Source organism: Pholcus phalangioides, unplaced genomic scaffold (assembly GCF_987345545.1).
Source record: "Pholcus phalangioides strain wild (caught in Gottingen) unplaced genomic scaffold, Ppha-v1.0 ptg000003l_1, whole genome shotgun sequence".
NCBI classification, from domain to species: Eukaryota; Metazoa; Arthropoda; class Arachnida; order Araneae; family Pholcidae; genus Pholcus; species Pholcus phalangioides.
This window is the reverse complement of record NW_028301596.1, coordinates 42,831,282-42,856,874: the sequence shown is the minus strand read 5'-3', so window position 1 is coordinate 42,856,874 and position 25,593 is coordinate 42,831,282. Positions and strand designations below refer to the sequence as shown.

At 39.2% G+C, this 25,593-nt stretch overlaps 1 protein-coding gene across 1 annotated transcript in view; it reads left to right on the top strand.

Annotated features, from left to right (window-relative positions):
* Positions 1 to 3,591: 3,591 nt before the first annotated feature.
* The window catches only part of scro (scarecrow), a 51,665-nt gene continuing 29,663 nt past the window's right edge, over positions 3,592 to 25,593 (top strand). Inside the window, exon 1 of the mRNA XM_089253055.1 lies at positions 3,592 to 4,280. Within this exon, the coding sequence (XP_089109181.1) occupies positions 3,947 to 4,280 (334 nt within the window). The 5' untranslated portion in view covers positions 3,592 to 3,946. The remainder of the gene's footprint in view (positions 4,281 to 25,593) is intronic.

Below are 25,593 nucleotides of genomic sequence, written 5' to 3'. Positions count from 1 at the left end.
CGAGTTAGTTTTTCTTAGACACGACGCTGAGGTAGCGTATGGTTCCGCTCTGATTTCTTAATGTATAGTTTTTTTCCTGACTTCTTAATTCCTAATAAATATTTGACATATTCATGAAGCCTTCCATCTCTGTTCTCAACAACGCCATGCCTCCGCGACAGATTTTCATGACCAACTAAAATATGCTGATCGATCTTTACACATATCATGATACTTAATACAGTCGAATCCCGTTTTAACGAATACCGTTATAGTGAAAATCTCGTTTTAGCGAAACAATCTTTTAATCCCTCAGATAAGTTCATATAGAAATAATGCTAAAACTTTGAATTCCTTTGTAACGAAATTTCGTTATAACGAAGTGATTTCTCCGGTCTCTTGGAGTTCGTTATAACGGGATTCGACTGTATAAAGATCAATTGTATATTTCTTTATTTGATCAGTTCTCTTATTAATTGAGTCCCTAAAGAACTGATTTCAACGAATTTTTTAAAAAAGCGTGATTTCGGATGAAACGAAAGGAAAGTATTACAGGGAAACTTCTGTATTGCACTGAAGCAATCACGGCCTCCCAGTGGGCCCAGGATGATTTTTTTTTTTTCATATTATCAATTTACTAAAGAGATGCCCCGTGATGAAAAATCCTGGAATGTGGGGCCCGTTAAAGACCGCAAACTATAGTAGCCTATGTTTTGCTTGTGTTCGCATGTTATATAGCTACTTCAACGACATTTTTTTTTTCACTTTTGATGTTTGTCATCTTATTAATTAACTTCGAAGAATGTGTCAAATTTATTCAGCTATAGCCCATGTTTAGTTATATTGCAAGTTCATGGTTAGCTCTGTATTAACATATTATGTTTCCCGCTCCCCCCATCTCTCATATTGAAGTAGGCCTATTATCCTCAGAAATTGCATCTTGTGTCTTGCCAGTGCTCGTATTTCGTACAAGAATGGTCTAAATCAGCAATGGTCTAGTTCAGCAAGGAGCATTTGCTTCTTCTGAGAAGGAGGGAGCCGATACGTAATACAAAAAAAGGTTGTTGTAGAGGTGGTAAAACCGTAGATTCGACTCTGAACTTCGCGCATAAAAGTGTTTAAAATAGATGTCGAATTTTCGGGAATGTGTCGGAATTCCGACAGTCGGATGTATCCTAACTTCCCAAAATCTAAGAGATCCTGACAATCAAAATTAATTTCACAATCAATGTTATTAAGGTAAAAAATGGATCAGTAAATATAAGTTTATTTTAACCTCACGTCCTAACGCAGTGGTTCTCAAACTTCTGTCACCCAGGCTCCCTTGCCCTATTCGTGATACATCTGCGGCTCCCAAGAAGAATTTAGCTTTCTTCATTTGACACTTTCCCCATATAAAATAGCTACTTCAAAACATAAATAGGCACTCAAATGAATATCTCAAGCTCTCCGCGATGCCCCTAGAAGCCGTGACGCACTCTTTGAGAAACGCTGTCCTAACGGGAGTTAAATTTTAACCCTTCTCGTGAGCGAAAGAAAAAAATGCGGATCAAAATTATATAATGATTTGCCGTATTTTGAAAAAATTCATTTTTTAAAGTTTGTGCGGAATCCTCTTGTTAACAAATTTATGAAGTCAAAATTATTCTCAAAAAATACATTTTTTTTTCCTTTTCGATAATTTTCCCTCAATATTTTCAATAACATTCCTCTGAAACGAAGATTAGACTACAGTCAGGGGCGTACGCAGGATCGACCTTTGTAAGGTGCCGAAGGCTTTGGGGGTGGGTGGAGGGGCGAAAAAGTTTTTTTTTCCGTGAGATGTGGATTTACCACCCTTCAAAAAGCATTTAACTATACAAAAATTGGTTAACATAGCATATATAAAGGATATTTTCTTTTGATATTCAATTTTTTTTTTTCCTTCAAAATTTACCTAAACATTACATTTCTTTTTCTAATTTTTGGTCTTCTTGGGGGAGCGGTTGAACTAAATGAGCACTCCCCAACCCTACATATGCCTCTGTCTGCAGTAGACCTACATATGACTGATTTCGTGCTCGCGGTCACTTGCTCAACGTTCGAATTAAATTTCCTCGTACCAACTGCGTTTTAGGATTGAAATCATCCTGATTTCATGCATTTGTATGTCGAACTCGCCGAAAAGGGGTGCTCTTCTGTTGAGGATGGATATAGGCAGTGCTCGCGACTGGAAAAAGGGTCAAGACCTTTGATTTAAACAATCGGATTGGCTTGATAGCGTAAAATTTTGGGATCTCGGTATTTTCATTAAATACGGAGCAAAAAAAAAATCAAGGGTTTGAAATGTACAGTTTTATTATACAAAAGGAATTTATGTTGTTTATCCGTAGAAGAGGGGTCATCGTTAATCAAGGGTTTGAAATGCATAGTTTTATTATACAAGGGGAATTTATGTTGTTTATCGGTAAAAGAGGGTTTTATTATACAATGGGAATTTTTGTTGTTTATCCGTAAAAGAGGGGTGCTCGTTAATCAAGGGTTTGAAATGCATAGTTTTATTATACAAGGGGAATTTATGTTGTTTATCCGAAAAAGAGGGGGGTGATCGTTAATCAAGGGTTGGAAATGCATAGTTTTATTATACAAGGGGAATTTATGTTGTTTATCCGTAGAAGAGGGTTTTATTATACAATGGGAATTTTTGTTGTTTATCCGTAAAAGAGGGGTGATCGTTAATCAAAAGTTTGAAATGCATAGTTTTATTATACAAGGGGAATTTATATTGTTTATCCGTAAAAAGAGGGGGGTGACCGCAGCTGAGAGGTGACCGTTAAGAGGAGGGTTTTACTGTACTCCCAACGCAAATTATATTTTTTTTCCCCTTCATCCCACGATTTAATGATACACAAACGTTAAGAGCAATTGACGCATCTAAGGAGATGATAGATGATATTTTGTCAACAGCCCCTTCCAAAACACTCTTCTCATTCGACAATTCAGTGAGTCTGGGAGGTTCTAGACGAGAAGCCGAATGCCTCTCATTGTCCACAAGTACCCACGTAAGCCCCGCCAACATCATCCAGCCGCTTCCTCATTGGTTCATTTGTGTGAAACGGTCTCCTCCCTCTCTTCCTTGACACCCTTCTCATTGGGTACTCGAAAACCTTACAGACCATAGATAAGGACGGAGAAGGAGGAGGAGGGGAACAAAATAACAGCAAGAAAATACAAATCCACGGATAAACCCCCACCGAAAGCTTAAAACACGAGGGAATTAATCCAAAAAAAAACCACACACATTCATCGTAAAACACTCCAAAAACATTCTACTAATCCGAAGTGGGTTCGAGTCCCGCTGATACCTTTTTACGAGACAAAAGAGGTCTCACATTTAAGAGAGGGGGGGGAGAGAAAAAAATTGAAAGAGGGGGAAGAGCGAGATTGTTTTTCCTCACTTATCACACGGAAAAGTGGAGGCTGTACAGCAAAGATTACATAAAAATGAAGCGTCACGCATGCGCTCGTGAACGTCAATGACATGCTAAGTGCTCATTGGTCGATTCCTGAGAACTGCCTCTTTTGATGTTCATCTACTGGTGAACTCGACCATCACAACGACACTTACAAATCACTTCTTGGATGTTCAAGGGCTATCGAACAGGGGCTATTCCTGAGATCTTCGAGAGCCGGAAAAGAGGGGACAAGGAGACGCACACACACACATACTCTAGAAAGAGAAAAAAAAATTTTCTGAAACCTGAGAATATCTCTGATGACTTGTGGAAAAGTCCCTACCAGAGCAACTGGTGGTATTGTTAGGACAGTCATCGTGTGAATTGAGACGTCAAGATAAGATAAATCACTCCAGTTATTCCCGATGGTATGCAGCAGCGGTAACGACGACAACAACAACAACAAAAGTGGCGAACCTGACACAGTGCCGTAGCACAGGGCTGGGCACTGACACATCGAACGCCACTGAGAGATGTCACTGAGTCCCAAGCATTCTACACCGTTCTCAGTGACCGACATCTTGAGTCCTCTGGAAGAGATAGTACACAAGAAAGTACTAGCGGCCGCAGTGGTCGCCGAAAGTAGCGGACTCTCGCCCACCTCCACAGGATATCGGAACGCCCAGAGCCAAGTAGCCGCCATGAACGTTCCCGTGACCAACCCGTACATGCACATGTCGCAGCTCTCACACCCGAACACTTTCACTTCCCAGTACTGCAACGGCACAGACATATCGGCACACTATGGAGACGTCCGTCAGAGTGCACCTGGTTGGTATGGCACGGCACCAGATCCGAGGTTTGCAAGTAAGTACTAAAACTTCATCTCTTTCTAACATCTTATTTCTCATGTGTATTGCTATTTGATAAATACATTATGTGACTAATCCGTGTCGCGAAAATCTCCCCATGTGGGGACTTGATGTCTCTTCATCAAGTGACACCCTTGGGTAATTACCATTGCACACATGCGCCCACTCCACAATGAGGACGCTGGGACCCCGGGATGAATATCATATGATTTTTTTTCGTTTTCTACGCTACACATTTCTCACAGAATGACCATTTAAAATTCCTAGACCCTTCTTTACCGTAGATCCCGGCCTAAGGTGCTGGCTCCACGATGTAGGTAAAACCTATCACCCTGCCCCCGGAGCAGGACCCCTAGGATTGGATCTTTGGTGGGCCCCCGGACAGAATTTTCACGGGCCCATCTATTGTGAATTTACAACGTGAGAAATAAAAAAATATTGGGGATTGTCCCGGCCCCTGGGCTGCAGCTTTGTTAGCCCCCCCCCCCCACCCTTATGAAAGCCATGCCTATAACACATGCAACAGACGTCAGAAAATTCTCCTTACGCCATAAAAATTAGAAATGTACCCTCTCAAAAACGACTCTTTATCTGACACGGGGCCTGTTGAAGAAATAATTGAAGGCCCTCTGGTGAGACGAATAATTTTTGCCAACTCCTTACAACAGTGGTTCACAACTTTCAGAAGCCCGCGGCCCGGTAAATCTCTTTTGAGAAAGAGATTGTAAGAGAAAAGCCCGGTGATACACACAATAACGAGAGATTAATGGGAAAAATGAAACTCTTCAAATCCCTCACGACTCGGTACTGGGCCGCGGCCCGGCGGTGGAGTAACGCTTGCCTTATAACATTTAGATTTTCATTTTTTTTAATCATTTTAAAAGATAGCGCGATGTTTTATTATTGATTATTTTGATCTTTTTTTTGTTCATTCTGGTACTACAAGAGTAGGGTTACCACAGGGCCAGTTCCTCGGGAGTTCGGGCCCTGGGGAAATATAAGTTTTTGGGCCCCCTTATATATATGTTCTGTTCAGAAGAATAGGCGGAAGGAGGTGAACCCGTATTTAATATACAAAAAGCCGCCAGTTTCGGGGGTCCTAAAAATTTATGAGCCCCTGGCAGGTGTCCCGTTTGTAAATGTCAGAAACAGGCCCTGGATCTCCACCGAAAGCGGGCACCGTCCGGCCGCACCTGCGACACACCCCTCAAGAGCGGCTCTGCTTGAAACCAGGGTTTCTAATCAGGGGTCCTTGGAGAAATTTTAGGGTGTAGCTTGGGTGAGAAAACTATTAAAGCACTTTTTTACATTTACTGAATATTATTTTATACTATAAAGGTCCGCGGACTTCATGTTACTAACCCAAAGGGTCCACGGGACACAAAAGTTTAAGAACCTGTGGCTTAAAACATTCGGAGCAATATCCGAAATCAATATCATAGATCAAATAATGTTTCACCACCAAACAAAAGGTCATAGACATCAAAGAGGAAAAAATAATAATTTCCAAATTTTTGCAAAATCCCTAATGATCTGAATGCGATATTGTAATCATTTATATAATCATTAAAATTTATTCAAAGATATATAGAGATCACTGGGAAATGGATCACATACAGGAATGGAGTTCCTATGTTAGGATCTTTGGCATCCCTTAAATTGATAGGATAAAAAAAAATATATATATATATGTATGGTACATCCCGCAGGGCCGCCCTTGCCAGACGCGGGGCCCGGTGCGAAAATAATAGTGATGCCGGAGGCGTCTTAATAATTTTGGGGCCTCCTTACATTCTGTGGGAGAGAAGAATCGGCATCCAAATATTCATACATTATCACAAAAAATACAAGTATACTGAAAAATATCTATACAAAAAATATAGACACAAATAAATGATTAAATGTAAATTAGCCAAAAAAAATTAATAAAAATTTTGAATTGAATCCAAAACCAATCAAAATTAGGATCTAATGAATGAAATTGTCCGAGAACTAATGAAAATTCAGAATCAACGAATCGAAAATATTGAAAATAATTGACTGAGATAATTTCAGCACCCATGAAAATTCAGAATAAATGAACGAAATAATTCCAGAATTGATGAAAATTCAGAATAAATGAACGAAATAATTCCAGAATTGATGAAAATTCAGAATAAATGAACGAAATAATTCCAGAATTGATGAAAATTCAGAATAAATGAACGAAATAGTTCCAGAATTGATGAAAATTCAGAATAAATGAAATAATGAAAGAAATATTTCTAAAACTGATGAAATTCTAAGTAAATGAAAGAAATAATTCCAGAAATGATATAATAATTAATAATTCGCAGTAATTCGCCAGGGATCCACGGACGTTTATTGAAGAGATTTTTTAAAACGCCTGTGAGGTTGGATGAAATAACAATTAACTTATTGTTTTTACATTATCGCGTCCTGAATCTTATTTGAAGGTGTTTTCTTGGCCTTCATCTTACTTGCAAAGGGGTTCTTTAGTCTTAGTTCTTAGTTCTTCCTCTTATTGGCACAAAGGTTCAGTTGGACACAAAAAGTTAAAAATGTGAAAAAAGATTGAAACCTTGATTCAATCGTTAGCATATGTGATGACATTATGTACTTCTACACAGTGCTGTCTTAAGGCATGGGCCCACCCGGGTACGGCCCCGGGGGGCCTCACAAAAATAGGATGTGGTTGAGATTTGCAAAAATTTGCCTGGTAAGGCCTCAGAAAAATCATTTGGCCCGGGGGCCCATGATGCTCTTAAGACGGCCCTGCTTCTACAATATAATTAAGCCATCTATCATCGATAGATAATCAATAATAAAATTTTAAATACACCTTCAGAAATAATCCTATAGTAATAATTCACACCAATGAATATCCATATTCATGATTAAATAAATGTTTTTAAAATCGGCATAGGAATATTATTTACATGGGGGGGGGGGGAAATGTGTATGGAATATCAGTGTTGTGAAATAGGTGCGTATATCATATTCTACTTCAAAACAATCATAATACATAGGAATTAGTTATCTGAATTGGCATAGAAGCCAATATTCAGATCATTATCGTTCAATATGAAAAACATCTTGGAATTGTTTACGGAACTTTTATGGACTAGTGATTCTGGAAATGTGTGTCGAGCCGAGACGTATTTTTACTGTAAAAGTATGTTAAAACTGGTAATAAGACATAAGTGTTACGGCAATTTCTTGCGACAGAGCCTCGAGATCAGACAGGGGTCCATGAAACATTCAATATAGTATAGTATATACTTTATTTTCTTCATTACCAAGGGTACCGCAAACGCGCAGAATTTTAGGGGATTCTTCTATTGCTGTAATTTACGATAACTTCACGCAGTAGAAAACGAGCTTTCGTGATCTTATATATACATCTTTTTCGATGTTTTTTTTCTTTTTAATATAGTACACTCTGGATAATCGGACCGTGTGATAATCCGACCAGTCTAGTAAAACCGGCGTTTTCTCTTCAAGCATACAAGAGGAAAACACGTCTGTGCGCAGAAGTTTAAACAGTGCACCCCGCTTAATGTATTCACATCGGGACCAGGGGTTTCTGATAACAATAACCGATTGATAACTACATCCGACACCAATCCAAAAGCAAATACGATGACCATACCTCTAGTTTAATGGAACAGGACAACTCGATTTTTATTTTTCACGCAACTGGTTGTAAAATGTCCAATCTGCGTTTTCTTCCTCCACATTTGTTTTAAAACAGAATATATTTTTACTTTAAACTAAAAACTCTGCGTTTATTATTATTATTCAGCCATTATGAGGAGTTCGAATTTGAACTGTCTAATGTTTACAAACAATGATATATATATATTTTTTAATGTACAGTACGTTTCATACATCCCTTGAGAAAGTCTTTCGTCCGAGTAACTGAAATTGATATAAACCGACCAAGAACTGATATGGAAGGGCCTTTTGTTTTTACATTAAGTTTTTCCACTATACGTGGGCCATTGAAGAAGAAACTTCATGCGTACGTAGATTATAGGTGCTTGTATTACCTAAATAAGGGGCATTGTGAACCGAGTATGGCAGCGTTTCTCAATCTTTTTATACCGAAGGACCAGTGCAATGTCTGAAACTTGTCCGCCGACCCCACCTCGAGAAGTATAACTACAATATCCGTATTTTGCACGACGTTCCTGTATTTTTGGTTGGACCGAAACTTTTTTTTTCATAGAATTATCTCGGTTTTTCAACGAAGTCCATTTTAATCGTTCATCTTTACCAAAACTGTTTTAATGCAGATATAATTTTCTATAATTTATAAACAATGTTCTGATAATTATGACTACAAATATTCTCATTTCATATAATTAATTTGTCATATTGAACGTTTCATCTACCGGGGAACTACATTTCAACTGATTGCGATTGCCAGTAGTCCCCCTCACTCCCCCCCCCCCCCAGCAATGGTGATTTTCCAGCAATAATTGGTGATTATAGTAATGCTTTTTGACGACAATTGGCGTTGTCCGTATTTCCGTATTTTCCCCCCTCAGTGAAATGTAATCTCCAGGTTTGTTGAAGTTTTTCGTGAGATTTTTACTTCGAGACTCGCAGCAGCCCTTAATATCATTAATTTCAGCAATAACTGGCAATTTGAATGAGAATTGCATGTTCGGCGACGGTTAGTGATATTCCGTTTATAGAAGGACAATTTTCAGTACGTTTCTTGATGAAACGTCACTCGAATAATTAGGGCCATACATGTTCGTATTAAGGCATTAGTACATACTATGGCCAAATATGGCCCTCGGAGTCATCTGATGTGACCCGCGGCGTTTTTATCAAAGTAACCGGTGGCACTGTTCCAGATCATAATTACGTAGACCGTGACACGTTTTTGAATCAATGACTGCATTTTCCTAAATGTTGAACAGCCTTGTCTAGTTTTTAATCGAACCTAAGGGGGATATTACTAATATCAGTTTCACAATTGAATAAATTGTCATTCAGTGAGAGTTGAAGTCCGCTCGCCGACCACCTGTAACATCGCCACGGACCACCTCTGGTCCTCGGACCATAGTTTGAGAAACGCTGGAGTATGGAAACGATTGACGGTAAGGAAAGGATACACCTTCTGACTTCCTACATAGTCTTGCAGATTGATAACAATAATTCATCGGGGAAAAAAGCCTAGTTCAACCTCGGTGTCCAAATACACAAACAAAACTTATAACGAAAAAAAAAAATTGATAACATACCGAGAGAAATCCTGATAACCATAAACAAATTTTTCCCATGTCATTGGTCCGTTCCGTACTTTGCAAAAGTCATAACAATATAGAGTGACAACATAATCCCATGATTCTAATAAGCGGTGTCAACTGTATTATTCTCTCTCATCTCAAATGGCCTTTTTCAACTAACTTCCTTCAATCCTGCACACCCTGGTCTGATATGTGCCGAATTAACCAGAGAGTCTACTGTACGCTATTGTAATACATGATTCTTACATTTTAAAATTCCTATACATATTCACAGAATTAATATAATAGCTGTTTTTTTTAGGTAAAAACGCTAATTAAATTGGGCTTCTGAAAATTCACATCACATAACAGACTCACGTGTAAGAATTAGGAGCCCAGCCCGTACAGTTTTTCTGTTTTTATCATCAGTATTTATTATCAATTCTTTTTATTATCACAATTTCTTATCAATTACCGCTTTCTTGGGTTAGAACATATACTGCAGTGTAGAGATTTCCAACGGTTCAGCTCACGCGGAACCCTGAATGGGGATGGCAACAAAAATGCTGCACGGAACTATTGACGGTAACGAGACAATGCCACGGAACCCAAACAAAAATGAGTGTTTCATGAATATTAGATACAGTATTTTCATCGTAACATTAATGGACAATTTTACAACTTTTAATGCCGCGGAATCCCTAAAAAAGCTCTTATGGGACCCCAGGATTTCGTGCAACACCACTTGGAAACCTATGCTCAAATGTTTTTCAATTAGCGCTTACCCAAGGACCCCTTAGTGAAACACCGACTGAAAACCCCCCACGCTTTATGTCATAGATGTTCTCTATATTTTCATTCTAATTTCTGCTTTATGCTGAAACATATCCCGCAGAGATGTCCGGGGAACCGGTGACCACCTTTTAAAAACCAGTAGAATAGCCTACTCTCTCGAATTTGCTTTTAATTAGACAGCGTGGTCGGAAATCAAATTTATAAATTCTATTCAATCGGAATTACGGTTCAATTTTCAAATTAAATGCCTTATAACGTTGATGATTCACATTTGAAATAAATCTAGCCTAAAAGATTGTTTCCCAAAATATGCGCCGCGGCGTCTCAGAGTGTTTTGGCGGGGCAAGGTAGCAGCAGCAACGGGTGAAGGACACGAGGTTCTGGTTTCAAGACGGGAGCCAATGCAGTCTTTCTTCGTTCAAAATTACGACGAAGGGTAGCAAATTGAATAAATACTTGCCCAGCGCGGCACGGCTCATTTTTTATTTTCGCTATTGCCCTGGGGCTAAGTAGCAAAGTAGACGTGAGAAATCCAAAAATCTTTACAGAAATAACGTTTACCAGTCTTCAGAAAATAATTTTTACCACAAAATTCTGCATACGTAATTTTTAATTTTGGTAACCTGTATATTTTGTATCTTGGACTGAGGTGGATTTATGGGCCACTTGTGGGCCGAACGAATGTTCTTCAACCTTCTCACAACTGCGGGCCGGCAAAAAGTAGACGAATAGAAGAAATAATTTATGGACCGGAAGAATAAATAAATAGCATATGTACAGAGTGATTAAGAAAAAAAATCGCCAACCTTAAAGGGCAATTTCGCAAGGAGCAGCGCCGGGTATTATAGCTAGTATATGTGTGTGTATATGCAGTAAAACCTCGATAAGTCGTCACCTCAAGTTTCCGAAAAATTATGATGGCTTAAGCAGAGTGACGACTTAGGCGGAGTTCCGTCAGTTTTAATGTGCGATGTTATGAAAATCGTATAAATTTAAAGTAATATGACATTTATTAATGTATGAATGACTTGGTGGAGGGGCCCTGGGCAGGGAAAAGTAAACAAGACCTCAACTTGGGAAAGAATGTCTAATTTTTTTCAACAAAGATATTTTGTTTAAATTCAAGTCCTAAATTAGTAGAGTCCACGCTTTATATGATTATTTATTATCCTTGCCCGCGTTGCACTTTGACTTTAACTTGATTAATTTGATTCTTTGATTTACATAAATTTTGATTTCCTTGCACTATATGTAATCAATAAATTTTGGTTTTGTCGGAGATGCCCTGCTCCCCCGGGGGCGAAGTGCTTACGTTGCTTCTTGCGGCAGAGCTTGGGTGTCTCGCGGTTTATCCACTAGATCCCATGCAGAAATGAGATCTAGCTCGAACAGTCCCTAACGTTGTAAAAACCTTATTCGGCAAATGAACTTCCCCAGCGTAAATTTCGTTACTCAAACTGTTCCGTTTGGGTATATAGGATTTTATGGTGACTTGATTGGCATAATATGGCAATGCTGTTAACAAGCTCTTTTTTTAATGGGAGCCATAAAAATAGTCTGTTCCTCTTTCTCATACTTTTTCATAGTGACGACTTAACCGAAATTAGCGACGAGTAAACGAGGGTTTAATAACATTGCTGTCTATGAGAGCTGGAAGGGCCTGAAGAAAAATGACGACTTAACCGGAGTGACGACTTAACGAGGTTTTACTGTATATATTGAAATGACATGCTTTGATATATTCACATGCACGTGCCGAGCCACACACCGTTCTTAGACTTAACTTAACTATCCACAGTTCATTTTTAGTTCGTATTTAGTTACAAAAGGGAACATTGACATGTCTTTCTCTCCGAGACTATCACTTGACGACCAAGACAGCCGGACGGCCAATTTCTTGGATGATGTCTCTATAATTCTATTCAGGCATATGATAACAATCCAATATCACATGGGGGAGGGGAAAAATAGAGTGAGCAAACTCTATCGGGGGAGTTGTTACGTCACACACTTTTAAAGCAATCCCGAATTTATCAAGCACGAAGTCACAATTCTGACAACATGAATACGTTAGAGGCCACACATACATCCAGAACACGCGTTCCAGCACGTACCGATTCGTTAGAAATTCCGCATGAATTACATGCATGCGTGCTACTATCACTTAACCGTACACGCACCTGGGATCTGGTGTGATCTTTTCTGGATCACTCCGTATAAATAGTTCGTGGACCAGCAAAGAATAAAAAAATTACAGAAGTAATTTGTAGACCGGAAAAAATACATAAAATAAGAGAATTTACGGACCGGAGGTGGAGTGAGCTTTGAAGCACTGTCCCAAGGGCTTCAAAAGTGTCCGTTAACGAGAGGTGTCCATTAATGGGTGGTCTAGGATTTTTGCCACCGCCCCACAAATTCGACAACTTTATAACAGTGTTCTTTGTTCCCACGTAAAATTGCCGCCCCCGGGGTAGTTGCCCCCTTCCCCCAGTTACGGTCCTGGTGTCTGTTATATTATTTTCCACTGTGTATGTAGACACACACACACATACACACTTTATTTCATTTATTAAATCTCTAAAATTATGCAATCACTAAATGGATTGAGAAAAATGTTTTGCGGACCATCGGTTGAAGAAAACTGGGCTGGACAATTGTTATTATTTTGATATTTTTCTGCTCTGCCCCGTTCTACTCCAATTTTCTTAAACGCTCCCAAAATTTGCTGCCTATTCGTCTACTTGCCACCCTGGGCTATAGGCCTACCCACTTAGCTCTCCTCACTCTTGTAAACATCCCCATGATCGTGAAAATATCCATAAACACTCATGGTATAGGCTATAGCGAAACTGATAAAAGTAAGCCTATTAAAGCCAGAATAGCCGCTAAATATTGTAAAATGACTAAAATACGTTTGCATTTTACTCGAAAATCTCAGTCGAGGAAACTTGAAATTCGAATCCCCGGAGGCCTGATTTTTGCATGTACAAGTTGGTAATATGCCAAGGTCCCATAAATCAGATTGGGCCACAAATTTCAGTCATAAGTGTTACCTGATGGCCAGGTCTAATCAAAATTGAGCTTCGGACGTCAGGTAACCATAGTTCAGAATCGGTTATTACTGTTAACCTAATCGGTTAGCCTTGATTTACCTAAAACAGGAGCTCTTAATATTTTTAGCTGCGATCCAAAATCAGCAGTAACATCAGCTTCGCGACCCAAGGACCTGTTCGTTTTTCGAAATTAGTGAAACCAGTGACGCAATTTATAAATTCATTTATAACAGGACTGTAAGTGGATTTTTGTAAGGCTCGTCTAGGCAGCCCCTACGAATTGAAGTTTGGGTCTTGACCCATAGCCCAATTATTCGTGGCTGTAAGTGGATTTGTACGACCCATCTCAGAAACTCCTGAGAATCAAGTTTGGGTCTTGACTCATAGCTCAGGAATCCATCGTCCGAGTGGCGTGATGGTAAGATGCTCGTCTACTACCGTGAAGGGTTGCTGTCGCGGTCCCAGGTTCAAAAACCCCGAGGATATAGTTAAGATATTTTCCCTAACGAACTTGAGGCGACTACCAGTAGACAGCGCCTTCATTTCCAACCCATCTCAATAACGGCAGTAAATTGCGATATGGCCAGAGTTGGTGTTTGGTGAAGTAGCTTAGGAATCCCTGCGCGCGAGTGTGGATTTGCATGACCCATTTGGAAGGCCCAGTCGAATCAAGATTCTTTCATGACCCATAGCTCAAGAGCAATGTCTCGGACGATCCATCTTGGAAGCCCTGCCACCCAACTCTCGGTTGCGACCGATAGGTTAAGAATTCCAGACCACTCTAAATGACCATGTTGCATCGAAATGATCATATTCCTCTAAGAGAATAGAAAACATACTTCATCTATTAAAAATACCTCTCATTGCTTAACAAGTTCCGGGAGCAGTAAACACTTGTGCAAATCTATAGGGGAAAATAATAATAATAATAATAATAATATAAAAAACATGAAACACTCCCCTCCATCCAAAACGCTAGGAAAATAATACTGGGAGGGGAGGAAAATAAAATTAAATACAGTATGTATATGAGTGTAAATATTCCAGACAGTTTATATTATCAGGCACGAACTTCTTAAATATTGGAGGAGTAGGAGAAAATGTCGAGAGAGAGAAATTCTTTGAATAATTCATCAGGTATGTCAAGACTAAAAGAAGATATTTACTGTATTATTTTCCACACACATTTCTCTTCAAGGTTTCAATCCTCCAGCTTATCTTGACTTGAATGTACGAACTGAATATTTACAAGGTTCCGTATAGAATTTTAATGACGCGTCATTTTTCAATGTCCATTGATTCATGTCGTAAAAATTCATCGAGAAGAATCCTTTATAATTCCAAATTGTGGGAAAAATAAAAAACCAATAATGAAATCTTATTAAAAATTGAAGTGTTTGTTAGTTAAGGGGGGGGGGAAGGGAAGGGGTGTCGTCAAAGTATTACGTCATCAGATTTTTAGACATTTTGACCCCCCCCCCGCCTTCAGCAAAATTCAGCAAAATGCTGATCCCCCTCCTGCCCCTTGTCATCGAAATTTCGTCATCACTGCCCCCCTACCTCCTAACGCATATTGGGATCAGAGATGTACGTGGTGTGGGGGGGGGGGGCATAGGGGGCCCGTCCGTGCACCCTCAACCCGTAGAAGATCAAAAATTTATTTTTTTTTGAAATTTAAAAAGAATATTTTAAAAAATTAAAATTTCTGAAGAAAATACGTTTATACGTTATTATAATCAATTTCTGTCAATCTCAATGCTATTTGAAGGCTATGGTGAAGACTAACTCGAAATTCCTCTATAAGAACTTCATTGTGACCTATAGCTCTAAGCCATATATGCAATACCCATGGCCCGTGGATCAAATGTGGCCCCTCGGGGTTATCCGATGTGACCCACCACCTCAAACCTAATTTTGTGAAGATGAACAAAGCGGCACATTTGCAGATCGTTTAAGTGACCAGTAGCACAATTCCAGAGCATTTGAGTGGCCCGTGGCACATTCGAAGATCACCTTAGTGACCCGCGACACAGTTCCAGAATAATTAAGCGGTTCGTGGCACAAATATCTCTCTTAAGGGACATGTGGCACAGTTCTGGAGCACATTAGCGGCACCCCAGTGCAGTTCAACATCTCCCAAGTTACCCGCGACACATTTTGCGATAAGTTAAGTGATCCGCGGCAAAATTAAGGATCACTTGAGTGGTGTGTGGCACAGTTCCAGCGCATTTGAGCTGCCCGCGACACATTTCTAGAGCACTTGAGCGGCCCAGCCACATTTCCAGATCACTTGAAGAACCCGCGGAACATTTAGAGGTCACTAAAGTGGCTCTATAGAGGACTTATCTATAGGGAAAATGTTAGTTCAGGCTCCTACAAACTAGGGAAAGGTTTTCTTCGTTTTTGCATACCAAATAAGTTGCCATTAAGAATATTTCTATAAAGGGTGGTTGATGACGTAAGCATCATCCAAACCCCCCCCCCCTCCCCCGTCATCAAAAGTCAGCAAACCCGAAACATCCCATCGATGCTGACGAAATACTTGAATGACCCCTAAGTAGTTTTTTACGTATTATATTTTTTCACTACTACTTCACAGTACCAGCCGTTAATTCTCAAAATCCACAGTGATACGATTGGCTGGTGATGATGCAACGGAAATGAATGGGTTGCCGGTTTGGCGACAACATATTACTTGGCTACGTTTAACGATATATTTACTTAATTTTACGCACGGCTCGCAACGCAATTGGTGTTGTGGTTAACGTAAGAGGCCAAGGAACGAAAGTTGTGGGTTCGATTCGGATCAGCTATTGCTTTTTTCCCTCCCTTCCATCTTCATTTCTTCATCTCTTAAATTAATTTTAATTGTTCTGGTTCTGATCTTTCTAGTAAAATTGTAACTTCGGAACATTTCCGGCTGCGGTATAGTATTGCCCGTGGCAGGATTTTGGAACATTCTGTTTGTAGTTTCAGTCCGGGGTCAGGGCCCTCCCCCCTTTAACGGCCGGAGCCGTTTGCAGGCCCCTACAGGTGAATTTACTAATAAAACTAGTAGTCGGAAACGTGAATGATGAAAAAGTATGATTTCTTGCCAAATATGATAAACTGATAAGTTAGTTAATGCTTACATCACTCCTTCACCATCCAATCATATCACTGTGCCATTTGAGAATTAACTGCTCGTTCAAAAAAAAAAAAAAACTCTGGCCATATCGTAAATACGCAATTTACTGTCATTAATAAGCTGTACTGGAGAAATGCAGGTGTATCTATATCGATAGTCTCACCTCAAGCTTGTTAAGGAAAAATATCTTATGTATATACCTGGGACCGTAACGGAAACATTCGTGGTGGTAGACGATCATCTTACCACCACGTCACCCGGGCAACAGATTTCCCCACTTTCTGGCACCTATGCACGATGTTTAAAAAAACTTTTTTTTTTTTTTTTTAAATGAAAATTTTTTATTTACATTATAAGTCCGTTATAACGAGAGCTAAACAAATCACGACGAACACTGTTATAACGCATTCCTCGTTGTAAGTGAATTTCCAATATTTTGCTGTCAGGTTAAAAATTGTAAATACTTAAAAACGAAAAGTGATTTTGAGACAGGCAAAAAAAGCACGGAAGTAGAGGAGATAATTTGTGAACCGGTAAAAAAATGAAAATATTGGAGAAACAACTTGAGGACCGGCAGGCTAAAATGCGTAAACAGTAGACTTACTCACAGGCCTGCTTGATTTCTATTTATTCTAATCGAAAATTATGTAGCGGCTACATAGGGGCCATTCAAGTATTACGTAAGCAGATTTTCAGCCCTTTTTGGCCCCCTCCCCCCTCCTTGTCAGCAAAAGTCAGCAAAACACTGCCCCCCCCCCCCCCACTGTCAGCAGCTTAGAATATTTCATATCTTCAAAAAGGGGTATATGGGAAAATATACATCAAACCATTCTCATGACCCGCAGGTTGAACCATGAATTGGGCAAGGGAGCCACGAGTGACAAAAATTTGAGAACTGTTAACCCTTTAAGCGACACAGCAGAAATCACTAAACCACCCTTCAAAATTGAATATATGTCTTTAATGAAGTAGGCGTTCGTACGATTTTAAGCTGGTGCATACTAAGGGGGTAGCTCTATAGTGAAAAGTGTTCCGTTGAGAAAAAGGTCAACTTTACAAAATATCTAGGCTTGCCAATGCTTAAATAAGATGTTTTTAAGGAGGCGAGATACCTCGTCGATGTTGCTTAAAGAGTTAATGTGTTTTTGCATTTCTGAAAAGAGGGATTTGAAGAACCACAAAACGATCCGACTGACCAACAGAACAATTCTCAATTATCATGTCACTACTCACTTCAATGGCTGCATGGGAGTCGTTAACATTTTGCCTCCAATCGGATATTTTAGCACGATTTGCTCAACAACTGAAAATTGCTGGTCGTTCCGTATATACGGGACTCAAGCACATACGCAGGAGGAGGAAGGTGCATTGTTTTTTTTTTTCAGAAATTATTGGGAGGTCTCAGCCCCCTTACAGAATTTATTGGGCTTAAATAGCCTCAGTCCTTAGGTTCCTATGTTCTGCTGGGAGAAATCAAAACCGTTTGGAAATTGTTCATTAGACATTGAATCTTCTTTTTTACATTATTGGTGCTAAGTAACACACTGATTTAGGTGCATCCACGGATTATACGTAAGAATTTATGGTTTTCAGTGATATAGTGGATATATTCATCGAATCACGTGATGCATCCGAATATCTCAGAAAACTTTCTTAACCCCGAAAAAAAAATGAAGTAGAACGGCACAAAATCAGTAACAGAAGCCACAATCATGGACAAAACATACGTATTGAAAGGTATCAAAATAAAGGCTAGTGGCTGTTATGTTTCTCCTTTTGTGTGCAGAGAGTATGTACATACGGACTCTCGAAGATCAAGTTGGAATATTGTACAGTGAAAGTGCGAGCTTCTGGGGAAAAACACGTCGCAATCAGCTTAATCTGGTAAAAGTCTCACGGAAGTTAAACGTGGTCTGAATCAATCAACGTTTTAAGGACCATACTATAGGAAAATTACGTGAAGAAGAAGAAGAAGTGGGATGCAGAAGAGCAATTCTGAAGTGAGTGTTGGGATGAAGAAGAAGTAGATGGCACAGTGCGCAGAAGCAGCAACATCAGCAGAGAAGAATCGTACTCCAGACCTCGGTCGAGGAGGTCTCTGAGGATGCTTTTGGAAACCTCTCTTCAGAGTCCAGTGTCTAGTTAATTCCTTTGAAGCATGGCTGGAGGACTCTTTCTCTCTCTCTCTCTCTCTCTCTCTCTCTCTCTCTCTTTCTCTCGTTAGTTCTTGGGGACTCGAAACTGAAGACCGTTTCGGAATATCGTGGTTCGTAATCGCCTTGGTCTTGAGGAGAAAGAGTGGAAATGAGAGGAGGACCCTATAAGAACACCTTAAGGCAACCTTTCTCTCAAACCACCAATGATTTTTTTTTTTTTTTTTAAATTCGATCTTCCAACGTGTGATTCTTAAGCCTCTTCAACGTGATTGTCTTCTCTTGCTTGGAATGTATTAAATATCAAATCGAAATTTCGATAATCGTAGCAGCTATTATTGGACTGCTCAATTTGAAGATACCGTATATCGACCTCGGCTATAACGTCTTTAAATGGTGATCCGGACTGATTCCCATATAGAAAAATGATAATGAACCTTGCTTAAAACATAGATGAAAACGAAACAACCTTATTTATAACGACATATATTTCGTCGCTTTCTTTTGTTTTTATTCTTTTTATTTAAGAAATCCTCAGGCTTAAAATAAACATGCTACTAAGTAGCACGAAAGCGCATACCAATTTCGAGCATATGCAACCAATGAGCATTTATTGGTAACATTTGCTCGAATGTTACCCATAAGCTCATTGGTACACCTACAATCGTACTCCTATTAATATTAACAGGTTAAATGGGGAGGGGGGGGGGTTAAACAAGTTTTACACGCATTTATCCTGTTTTTTCCCAACTTTCTTCTGATTTCCGAATTCAAATATCTCAGCAAGTATTGCACGTAGAAACGTGGAGTTTCTTTTGCTCCGCGAGAGATGGGCAGCAACTTTCTAATTGGGTTTTTGAGCACAGGGTGTCCACATAAAAAGTTAATTTTTATTTTATTTCAATAACTATACAACCCCTTGCAACATGGATGACGTATGTGAAAATTCATTCTGTGAAAAAATTTAAAAGTTACCACAACACTGAGGATTATTTTGATGCGATAAACAACTTATAGAAAACCATAGTTGGCAACGGCTTTCCTTCTTCATTGCATATAGTTGTTTCTCCTATTTTCTACGTCTCTTGTTTATTATTCACTAGCCATAATACCCGGCGCTGCCCGGGTATTCTTCAATTACTGGGAGGATTGAAAAAGTGACAAACCATTATAAAGGAATAATCTATTATACATAATACTGACAGCATCAAAGAAGTGACAAACAATTGTAAAGGCATTGGCATGTCTGAAACGCATTGTTAGGGAACCACGGTAACCAAGGTAAACATTCCGAAAGAGACTGTTGGGGCCTAGGAACCATTGTTGCCCGACGGTTTTTCGCCCATTTCGCGTATTTGCTTTGCCCTGCTCTGACGAACTTTCAATGTAGAATATGGTTCAATCCCGGTCCTGTTTGGTATATAGGCAAAATATGCGACAATCGGTTTAAAATTGTAGATCCAACCACAGTTGTAGTTGTGACGGGATTGTTTGTCTCAATTGATTTTTTTTTGTTTGTTGGGCATCTGATGTGCGCTACATCAGCGAAACTTAGGGGGGTACTTGGACTCGTTTAGGCTTATGCCAAATTACGATCAGAAACGTTTCGATTTTTCGGCCAGTCTCTGTGGTGAGAACCCAGATGAAGAACCCAGAGACGTATTTGTATTTTTATAGCATACTATGTATTCTAGCTGCTTTTGGTGCTAATATTGGTACTTTATTATGTGTGTGTTATATGCACTATAAATTTTAAATCTAGTGTACACATAACATATTTCTACTCAGATATACAGTATATGCAGTCGTTCCCACTTATAACGTTTTCCTGCTTAGTTCGACTTATTTTCGTGATCTCACCTCTAACTAATTCTCATTAAGATTTCCCTTTTAAAGCGCTTTCCCGCATACAGCGTTTTTTCATGACCATTTCTTGGAAAACGTTATAAACAGGATCCACTGTATATATTTTCAGGTTTACACGTTATTTAAATACTTTCTCTAATTGGAAGTATGCCTCTAGGATCAACGGTTCGCCAGTAATTTGCGGTTCGTGCTGTTAGCTAAGCACCCTGTATATAACATATGTTACGATAAATATAATAAATCGGTTATTATGCATAATTATCAATCAACTTTATCAAAGTGCTTGGTAAGTATCTTATATATAAATGTGAAAGTATGTATGTATGTATGTATGTATGTATGTATGTATGTATGTATGTATGTATGTATGTATGTATGCTCTTTATACAAATCTACAGTTTTAGACCGATCGTCGCCAGATTTTGCACATATACCAAACAGGTCCGGGATTGAACCGTAGGCTACTTTAAAAGTTCGTCAGAGCTGGGCAAATGCCCGAAATGGGCAAAAAACTGTCTGGCAACAATGGTTTTGGGGCCTCAACAATCACTTTCGGAACGTTTACTTTGGTTACCGTGGTTCCCAACAATGCATTTCAGACATGTATATGCCTTTACAATAGTTTGTCACATCTTTAACACTGCCATCATAACAGTTTATTCCTTTATAATGGTTTGTCACTTTTCCAATCCTCCCAGTAATTGAAGAAAACCCGGGAAGAGCGCCGGGTATTTCTGCTAGCCTATATACAGGGTATTCTGTAAGTATAATGTGCCCTTTATCTCATCAACCGCCCATAGTATAGGTATAGTTTCAATTTAGAAAATGCTTAAAGGCGTTTGAATAATATTCGCTGGACATGGGACGTCACTAATAGCAGAGAACAACAACTACGGTGACAAAACTGAGAATAAAAATGTTCAACTCCAGCTGCCAGTCGTTAAATAATTATTAAGGTATACATATATAATTTTTTTACGGGGCGGGCAACGTCGCCGGGTATCAGCTAGTGCATAATAACCAGATTTATCACACACATTTACCGCACCACATATATGTATATAAAATATAGCCCTAAATATTGCAATTCAGAGTTCCACGAGGTTGGACAAGAGTTCTGCAAGATATTTGAACATTTTCAAGGGTGTGGCGAAAACTTAAAAAAAAATTATAACCCACTAGCTTCGTTCCGATCTAATGTGTTTAAACTAAATTAATTTCGGGTCTTCTAGCTTTCCAAATGAAGTTTATAAATGTCGTTGTGTGTGTGTTGAATCGATCATTATTCGGAAGCTTTCCGTGAAAAAACCACCTCGTTGGAAGTTCTTCAAAGTAAACACATGAACGGAAAGCACATTGGTTCCGGCCACCAACCCTTTTGGTGACTTCCGTAATGTTATTAAAGCCCTTGGGAAAGCCGTAACCCTCATTCCTGACATGGTACAGAAAGGATTGAAACTCGAGAGAGAAATAGAATAGTAGAGTTTGCTCAAGGAAATGTGATGTTGGCTTTCCGCAGAAACCCATAATATACTGGTACTCGTGTACCTCCCAGTGTGTGTGTGTAAAGTGTTTCTCTCCCTTAGCTCCTAGTAATAAACTGTGTTGGCTTTTTGGTATCCAATTACGGAAGATGTCTTATATATAGAGAGAGTGTACTGTACACGAGTTCCGCTGTAAATGAACTTTACTTAAGCACTTGTGCGGGAAATGAACTTATTTTCTCAACTTTTTCGAGTACATAAGAGGGCTTTGAACTCTGGGTATAACGGGTTTTTAAAAATATGTGCTAGAAAAGTACATCAGGTGCAATAACGGGATCACGAGGTTTTCATTACTTTTTTTTCTTGTTCGTCCCAATTGGGCATTGTAATGAGCACTGTCTCGAAATTTTTCATCTCACACTTTAAATTTGATATGGACTGAGACTACAGCGTACATAGGAAAGTCTCTCTTGCTGCAAATTGCTGGTAAATCGTTGATCTTAGAGCACTGTTTCCCAAAGTGGGCAATATCGACCCCTGGTAGTCGATGGACTGGCCCAGGGGAGCAATAGAAGCTACGAACATAACATAGGATCCTATGGGTTCGCTTGAGTCGGGGGCGACGGGGGAAAAAATTTCTGTAGAAGTGGGGGCGATGGAACAAATTATTTTTGGGAAACTATGTCCTAGAGGCATACTTTCAGTTAGAAAACGTATCCAGATGACGTGTAGACTTCAGATGCGTTACTCATATTGGGGTAAATGGGTTTTATAGTTGCAATGGAACTTCCGTTAACGAGCGATTCGCATAACGAGCAACAAATGTTGCTCTTTGTTACACGTCATCTCAACTGAACCAGTGGTTCTTCGCTTTTGCCAACCGTGGGATCGGAGGTAATGCAAATACAAATACAACGCCACAACAGGCAAAATGCCCAACGAGATGGCTGAGAAAAAAAAAATACCCATGACAAATATGAATGTCATAATACAGACCAAACATTATACCCATCCAAAATTTTGGAAAAAAACCATTTCCAAATCGTGCGCAGCTTCAAGATGTGGCCACTGTGGATGTCGAGTGGTCATAGTGATGGACTCGCATCGCGAAGACCTGGGTTCGAACTCCACCGGCACTCCAGCGGTGGTCGGCTGAAGTTGGGTTTTCTATGACTCCCAACGTCGAGGCGCGAATGCGAGCCGATTTTCCCCATTTAATATTACCACAGAGAGCAACACACATACAACGGTACAAATATTGTACAGCTTTTTTCAAGGAACGCCTAAACGTATAGGACTGCCTGAAATTTTTATGATATAACTACCACTAAATCATGGGTTCTAGGGATTAACCAGGAGTCTAAATCACGGGTTAACCCAGGGACCCGTCAATAGCTGGTGCATAGATTTCAGAGGTCCTTGAGCTTGGATGGAGAAAGAATCAACATTGTTTTTGCATTGCTATACGCTGAATATAATTTTCTAAAGGATTCATGACGTCATTTCATGAACGCATAGAGGGTTCTTGGACTTCATCTTATCGGCACGAAGCATCTTTGGAACATAGAACGTTAAGAACCCCTGCAATAAATTCCAATTCGTTTATATTGCTGGCGTGTGTCTACGCGTCTAATCAAATGTTTTATAACATCTCATGATCAATCATGTTCCTAAATGATATATGACTAAATATCTTTTTACGAAATGATATTCATGTTAAAACCAATGCATTTGGATCGAATGAGTGCGATATCGTTGGTTGTTTTCATTTCTATGCATCAAACTTCCTTAACATTCATTGCACGCCGGAGAGGAATCAATTCATATGATTATTCTGGAACGGGAATCAATAATACAGTATGAAGTCAACTCGATTGCAACGTTACCTCGGCTATAACGTCAATAATTGGTGATTCCGGCTAATTCCCATAGTAAATAATGTTATGATTAATAATGCCGATGTGGATATAGGGCGAAAACGTACGGCGTAAACCAGTGTTTCTCGACCTATGGTCTGTCACGATGGCATAGGTGGTCCACAGGCAGACTTGATAAAATTATTCACCCGTTGTAATTGATATTGGCAATGTCCATATGGATTCAAATAAAAATTATACCTTCATACTTAGGTTCACCATACCTCATCTAGGAGAATGCAGGAAATTGCTATCCTAAATACGGGATATCACTGAATTTTGCCAAAAAAATTGCGATGCATTGCTTTAAGTGCAGGCCCGTCATTTAGGGGGGGGGGGCGGCTTTCGAAAATACACTAAAACTGGTATATATATATATATATACACATACATACATTGAGTACATGTGCTTGGAAAAAATATTTACTCTTACTTTTTTTACTTACTTACTTTTTGTAAGTCCCGGGGCACCAAATTGCTGCTCGCGAGATGTGATGGTGCTCTTTGGGGGTAGGATGCATATGTATATATGTATGTATTTTTTTTTCATTGAGAAAATAAATGCTCTCTCCGGGGAACCTCCGTATGGCGAATCATATTCGCCTTGCTGGGGTAAGTTACTCATATGTACATGCCCCCCCCCCCAACATATTCATGTGTTATTTCGTGTACAAGAAGTACTGCCATCTGTTTTTTATGTCGAAAACAAAAATAATAAATGCTAAATTTTAATAATTGTAGTAGTATTTTGTAAAAAAATTGGCATTTTTCTTCAAAATTCATAATTTTGTATTAAAAAAATGCTGTTAATTAATGGTTAATGCATTTAAAAATTATTGAATTTTGTATATATCTTTGAATAATAACTTAGTTTTACGTATGAGATGTTCGAGTTTGTCAAATCCTGCCTTCTAGCAGTTTATAATTTTACTTGATTTATTTGACTAAACCGATTGAATGTCTTGAATTATACGTTCCTATATACATAACATTTCAGTTGAGTGACCGTATTTAAAAATATTTGAGTCAATATTTTGATGGGTGTGGTAGCCCAGGTCGATAAGATACTCACCTTAAGTACCAACGGATGTTTAGAGGTGTCGTGAGTTCGATACCCGGTTCGTCCTTGTCGGAAAACTTTCCTGCCACGGGTACAACAAAAAACGGCGACATGACCGCAGAAAAAAAATTGCTACCGCAGGGAGTCCCCATCGAGGGGTTAGCGCACCAACCTCAGGATGAGTATGAAAAAAAGGCCTGCCGTTCGGAATCGGCAATAAATTGCAGGTCCCGTTCTAATTAGCCCTCGTGTGCAGAAAATGACCGTGGTGCGACAAAAATGGTCAATATTTTGATCAAATTTTTCGACATGAATAAACAAAAATCGATTCAACGAAAACAGTGATGATTTCTAAAATCACTAATTAAAAAAAAAAAAGACAAGAGATCCTAGTTCAGAAATTCCAGGATATGAAAGCATATTTAGCATATCGTTCCCCTTTGTGCCATAGACATGAATATGCAAATCACTTTTGGGTTTATCTGCTGGTTGGATCACTTAGTTCGTTAAATTTTGTCAGAAACGCACGAATGTGTATCCCCTATTAACATTCGTAACACATTTTACGAAACATTTTAGGAGAACAACTTCCAAAGTCAGAGGCGCCGACA